Source organism: Malus sylvestris, chromosome 8 (assembly GCF_916048215.2).
Source record: "Malus sylvestris chromosome 8, drMalSylv7.2, whole genome shotgun sequence".
Classification (NCBI taxonomy): domain Eukaryota; kingdom Viridiplantae; phylum Streptophyta; class Magnoliopsida; order Rosales; family Rosaceae; genus Malus; species Malus sylvestris.
Genome location: NC_062267.1, coordinates 6,230,118 through 6,236,117, shown reverse-complemented (window position 1 = coordinate 6,236,117; position 6,000 = coordinate 6,230,118). Strand labels below are relative to the sequence as shown.

The 6,000-nt window shown below is 41.0% G+C and overlaps 1 protein-coding gene across 1 annotated transcript; it reads left to right on the top strand.

The window, feature by feature from the left end:
• Positions 1 to 344: 344 nt before the first annotated feature.
• Positions 345 to 2,074, top strand: LOC126632570 (protein PHLOEM PROTEIN 2-LIKE A10-like). The gene has a single exon (XM_050302992.1). The coding sequence runs from the start codon at positions 680 to 682 to the stop codon at positions 1,946 to 1,948; it is 1,269 nt and encodes a 422-aa protein (XP_050158949.1). The 5' UTR covers positions 345 to 679; the 3' UTR covers positions 1,949 to 2,074.
• Positions 2,075 to 6,000: the final 3,926 nt, after the last annotated feature.

Here is a 6,000-nt window from a genome sequence, read left to right as displayed (position 1 = left end):
CAAGAATAAAAGAATAATTTACTTTTAAAATTTAAATTAAATGAAAATTAATGTTATCTTTTTTAAATTATATATTAAATTAGCCACCAACAAAGTTCAAAATTTCAACATCATGTAAATATTCAACTCATTTTCAATACTGTGATAAATGATCACTTGTAAAAAATAATATTGTATCAGTTCGGCTAAAAATTTCACTTATTTCTTCACCTGTTAGTATAAATATCTCGTGTATAAATATCTCATGAAAAAGAAAAGAAAGTAAATGCCAAGACAAAATACGGTCAACGCGGTTTTTTTATCGCGGGTAATTTATCCAATCAGCGCACTCTGCCATTTAATTAATCACAATAAAATATTTCTGGCGGGGGCATCCTGCTGCCTCTCCCTCTCTCTCCTCCGTCACTGTAACGCCCGCCGGCTCCTCTCTCTCTCTCTCCTCTCCCACCAATCGACAATCACTCGGGAAGGTTCGTCTTCTCATCGCCCTCCGTATTTAATTCCCCCAATTAATATCTGATCTTTCCAATTCGTTGGGATTTTCAACTCCAAAACCTTAGGAATTCATCGACCCAAAGCAATCGATATTCAGTACCCAATTCGTAAAATTGTCATTTCATATCCGTTCTCACTTTAAAGATTGAATCTTTACGGCTTTCCTTTTGTGAGTTGAGCTCCAATGGAACTTGGGCTCGTCGCTAAGGGCTTGAATTTCTCTCGGAGAAGAAGGCGATGGCTTCTGTTACTCGCAGCACTTGGGGTCTCCGGCTATGGAGCTTATAGGGTTTACAATTTGTCCTCTGTGGCCAGGAAGAGGAAGAGGTTCCTGAAGCTCGTAGGAGCCCTAATTTCTATGGTCGAGATGGTCTCCGATTCGGCCGAGACGATTGGTGTTGTCTGTGGGGATTTGAAGGAGTTTCTGCGTTCTGATTCGGACGAAATGCCCCAAAGTTTAAAGCAGATTTCAAAAATTGCGAGGTCGGAGGAGTTCTCTGTGTCACTGAGTAGGATTACAGAGGCTATGACGGTTGGGATGATTCGAGGGTGTAAATTGGAGATGAAGAATGAGAATGAATCGGGCAAGGGTTTGGAGAATTCGAGCTTTTCGGATAGGGTTTTCGAGAAAGTTTTCTCTACGGCTGGAACCGGGTTCGTTTCGGTTGTGGTTGGAAGCTTTGCTAAGAATTTGGTTATGGGATTTTACTCTGATGAGCAATCGGGTGAGAATTCGAGTGTGTCGAAATCAAGTCCATCAGATGTGCCTAGATGGGTTAATGTTGTTTGCAGTGATAGAAGCAAGGAGCTCATAGCAAGTTGCATTCAGGTTTTCGTAAGCACTGCGGTTGCGGTTTACCTTGACAAAACGAAAGATATCAACGTTTATGAAGAAATGTTCGATGGGTTGACCAATCCCAAACATCAGAACAGAGTGAGGGATGTTCTGGTTTCTGTTTTCAATGGTGCTGTGGAAACAGTTGTGAGGACATCTCACCAAGTTTTGACAAGTTCCAGTTCGAGTTCAAGCTCGAATTCACATGTGTGTTCAATTGTTGATCAGAGTGAAGGTCCAAGTGGAACTATGGATGAGTGCTTGCATCGAGAGGTATCTCCAAAGCAGCTGAAGGAGGGAAGTTCGTTTGATGATATTCAGAGTAGTGGATGGGTTAGTAAGGTTTCATCTACATTGGCAGTTCCGAGCAATAGGAAGTTTGTTTTTGATGTGACGGGGAGGGTGACGTTCCAGACAGTTCGATCTCTCGTTGAGTTTATGTTGTGGATGCTATTAGATGGTTTGAAAAGAAGCCTTAGTGCACTTCATGGGGAGGTTGCAGACAGGGGATTGCAAGTCATCACATACTTCAGTGGAAAGTCTTCGGTTATAGTTACTGTATGTCTTGCTTTGCATTTGTATGTCTTGGGTGGTACAAGAGTTCTCTTGACTGCTTAATTTGATGGGTTTATCCCTCCCTTGTAAGGCGCTCCTATCAGTCAGATATGACTCCCTTTGAGGAAGGTTATGTATGTATATCTTTGTCACTTAATTGAAAAGGAAACAAAAGGGGTTCATGATCCATGATGATGCATGCTTTAAATCAGGAAATTTTATTCCTTTTTTGTTTTTTAAAATTTTAATTTTGGAATCCTTGAGTGATTGCCGCTATACATATCTGAATTTTGGAATCCCTTCTTTCGATTTGGAGGAATCATTGTTTATGTTCTTGAAGTTAAATCGAATAGATGGTAATGATTCTGCTGTTTAAACGTTCATGATATGTACCGCGTTCTTAATTTGCCAGATTCCTATTCTCTGTTTCAACTGTATTCTTTTTGAAGCATTAGGTAGGGTGATGAATATGAGCAGATTCTGGTTTACATCTGACTGCTTTGGTTCATGTTGGTTAATTGTAGACTGTCTGCGTTGTTCTCCAAGAGCGGAGGCAACTTTTGAAGTAGGTCACGATACGATGCGTAGTCAGCTGAGGTAATCCGTTCTTTTGTATTCTGGTTAGACTTTCTATTCGTTTCAACATTTTAAGAAATCCGGGGGCATGTTGTGGATTTGATCTTTCTCCATTTCTCGTGTGTCCAATGAATGTTTCTGTTGTAACGATCAGTCGCGTTTTGTTAATACTACCCATAGAATTGCACTGTAGCGTCCAATGAATGTTACGGTAGTTGAGTTTTGTTTATCTGTTTGAATCTGGAAATTTAGAGAGTCGGTAATCCAAAGCGTCCCATGTATGCTTTGTTGTGTTTGACTCATACATTTGTGAGTAATTATGAGTCATGTGTTAACAACAATGAAGTGACATGTGTTTGCTTTCGGTGAAAATATCACATGGTGTGGGTTGCATGAAAGTTGCAGACAAGTGCTGCAAAGTAAAAGCAAAAGTTTGATGGACATCATCATGAGTAAAGACATAATGATGATGTTTGTTTTTTGCTTTAATGATGATGTTTGTCTTTTGCTTTAATAATGATGCAAGACACAATGATGATGACTTGGCCTTAATGATGATGCCTTTGCCTTATATTGAGAGTGTTTGCCGAGGTAGCGATAGCACCCAAGGTCGTGAGAGCATTCGGCTCTCCCATGGGAAAGCATGGGCATGGGTGAGAGAAAATAAAGAGAGCTAGAGTGAAAAGTATTATAGTGAAAGAACTCTTGGGGTAGAGTGAGGCTCTTGGGAAAATTTTATGAGTGGGTGTGCAAGGGATTTGGGATTGGGTTATGTTGATTTAACTCATGTGTACTTGTACTGTTATTCTCATAGTGAAGAGCAATATCTCTCCGGGGATGTAGGCAGGTTTTTGCCGAACCTCGTAAATTTCTCGGTGTCTTTATTTCTTGTATTTTATTCTGTTCAACTGAGTGTGATTTTGATGAGGTTGTAATCTGAATCTCGTTTCCGCACTAATGAACGGACCAAGGCACAACAATTGGTATCAGAGCATCGTTGGAGGCTTTGGTTCGTTGGAGGTCCAGATTTGTTGTTCACCATGAATTTTTCAGTTGAGCAGTTTAATGGGAGAGGCGGTTTTACTCTTGGTAATGGAGAGTAATGTAAGCCTGAAGAAATGGAAGCCGTGTTCAGGGATGCTTAGATCAACTGCGAAAGTTGATGTTGAGGAAGAAGACAAAGACCTCTTTCTTCTTACCTCACTTTCAGATTCGTACGAGAACCTTGTGAAACTTTACTGCATGGAAAGTTACAGTAAGTTTGGAGCAGGTGCAAGCTTCTTTGGTGTGGAATGATACACAAAGGAGACCATGGATGATGGTGGGCACAAGACTGCTTAAGTTATTAAAGGTTGGAATCGTGGAAGAAAATTGGAAAGAGGATCTGAGAGAGACAGCAGGTTCAGATCCGGTTCCGGAGGCAATGGTCCACAGTGCTACGAGTGCAAGGCCGGGTTGTAGCAAGTTTGTGGCGGAAGACTTTGAGTATGTCCTCTAGGTACTCGAAGCAACACTTCTCCTGGTGATGTTTAGTCTCAAGTGTTGCAGGGGTTTTGCAGCAGGTGGAGCTATGGGATTCACAGGTGATGAGATGATCCTGAGGTAGGAGGAAGTGTGGGAATTTTGTCTGGCTCGATGGGTTGTTGCTGGAAACGGGCGCGCTGACGAGTTTCCAGGTTGCAGACAATGAAGAGGAGGAAAACCTGTTGGAGGAGACGAGGATGTGTCGAGATCCTGTCTGAAGCTAAATTGTGATTTTTAGCTTGCAGCAGCTGCACATGCATTGGCAGTAACTGAATCTGAACAGGACCAACGAGGTTGATTCAGGGTGTGTATGCTGGTACGTAAGGCCAATGGACTTTGGTGATGGGTGCAAGGATTTTTGCATGGTGTATTCGCCAAGGTAGAGATTGTTGTGTTTGACTCATACATTTGTGAGTAATTATGAGTCATGTGTTAACAACAATGAAGTGACATGTGTTTGCTTTCGGTGAAAATATCACATGGTGTGGGTTGCATGGAAGTTGTAGACAAGTGCTGCAAAGTAAAAGCAAAAGTTTGGTGGACATCATCATGAGTAAAGACATAATGATGATGTTTGTTTTTTGCTTTAATGATGATGTTTGTCTTTTGCTTTAATGATGATGCAAGACACAATGATGATGGCTTGGCCTTAATGATGATGTCTTTGCCTTATATTGAGAGTGTTTGCCGAGGTAGTGATAGCACCAAAGGTGGTAAGAGCATTCGACTCTCCCATGGGAAAGCATGGGCATGGGTGAGAGAAAATCAAGAGAGCTAGAGTGAAAAGTATTCTAGTGAAAGAACTCTTGGGGGTAGAGTGAGGCTCTTGGGAAAATTTTATGAGTGGGTGTGCAAGGGATTTGGGATTGGGTTATGTTGATTTAACTCATGTGTACTTGTACTGTTATTCTCATAGTGAAGATCAATATCTCTCCGGGGACGTAGGCAGGTTTTTGCCGAACCTCGTAAATTTCTCGGTGTCTTTATTTCTTGTATTTTATTCTGTTCAACTGAGTGTGATTTTGATGAGGTTGTAATCTGAATCTCATTTCCGCACTAATGAACGGTCCAAGGCACAACATGCTTCTTGTTGAACTAACCGATGATACAGGAACTGAGATCGCTCAGTGGTTATGTCCGACTTGTTGATACTTCAGAATTCATTTGGAACTATACCTGCACCTAGTTTAGCATCTCAGGAAATCGAACGATCCATGACGACCACCTCGTAGGACGGGGGACCCGATTAGTCTCCGGGGAAAAGGATGTATAAGAAGTGGATGAAAGAAGCAGTGATCTTTTTCTGCTGCAGAAATAACGTAGTTGGAAACCTGTGATGATTCTTTGCCCTCAAGGGTTAGCTGAGACCTTTTGTAATGCACGTCTGAAAAGACATATTTCATTTGATACATGAAAAAGTTTGGAGCAAAAGTTTTATAAGAATAGTGTCATCAGTCGTATATAACTACGACTCTCTCTTATCATGTAACAAGGGTCATAGTGCGCCTTTCAGGTGTCTACCATAGCAAAAGTTTGGAGCTAGTGATACTCACTATTCCCATGGTTCATATGTTCCGTCACTTCTGGTCACGTAATAAGAGAGAGTCGTAATTGTATACAACTGATGACTCGAGACTCTATCTAGATGTTGAATGAGAGGATTGCAGATCGATTACGGGCTTATCATCTTTGTGAGGTCAGACCAGATGCATGCACGTACAAGATGGAATTCTGATGTCAGCTGGTGGTGGTTGTGTTTTTTTTTTTTTTTTTTTTTTTTAGGAATGATAGTGAGTTTCATTACTAAGAATAACCAAATACAAGAGGTGCCAGATGGGTACAATTTCTCCAGTGATTAATTTCTTGATTTGAAGATAGTTTGCACAAGATGCAAGGATTTTAAACCTTTATACAGCTATCACAATAAACCAACACAAACATGAGTTTCATGTAAAACTGTCACAAAGACGGTAGACGCGACAATCCTAACACTAGTACCATGACATAAAGCTGTC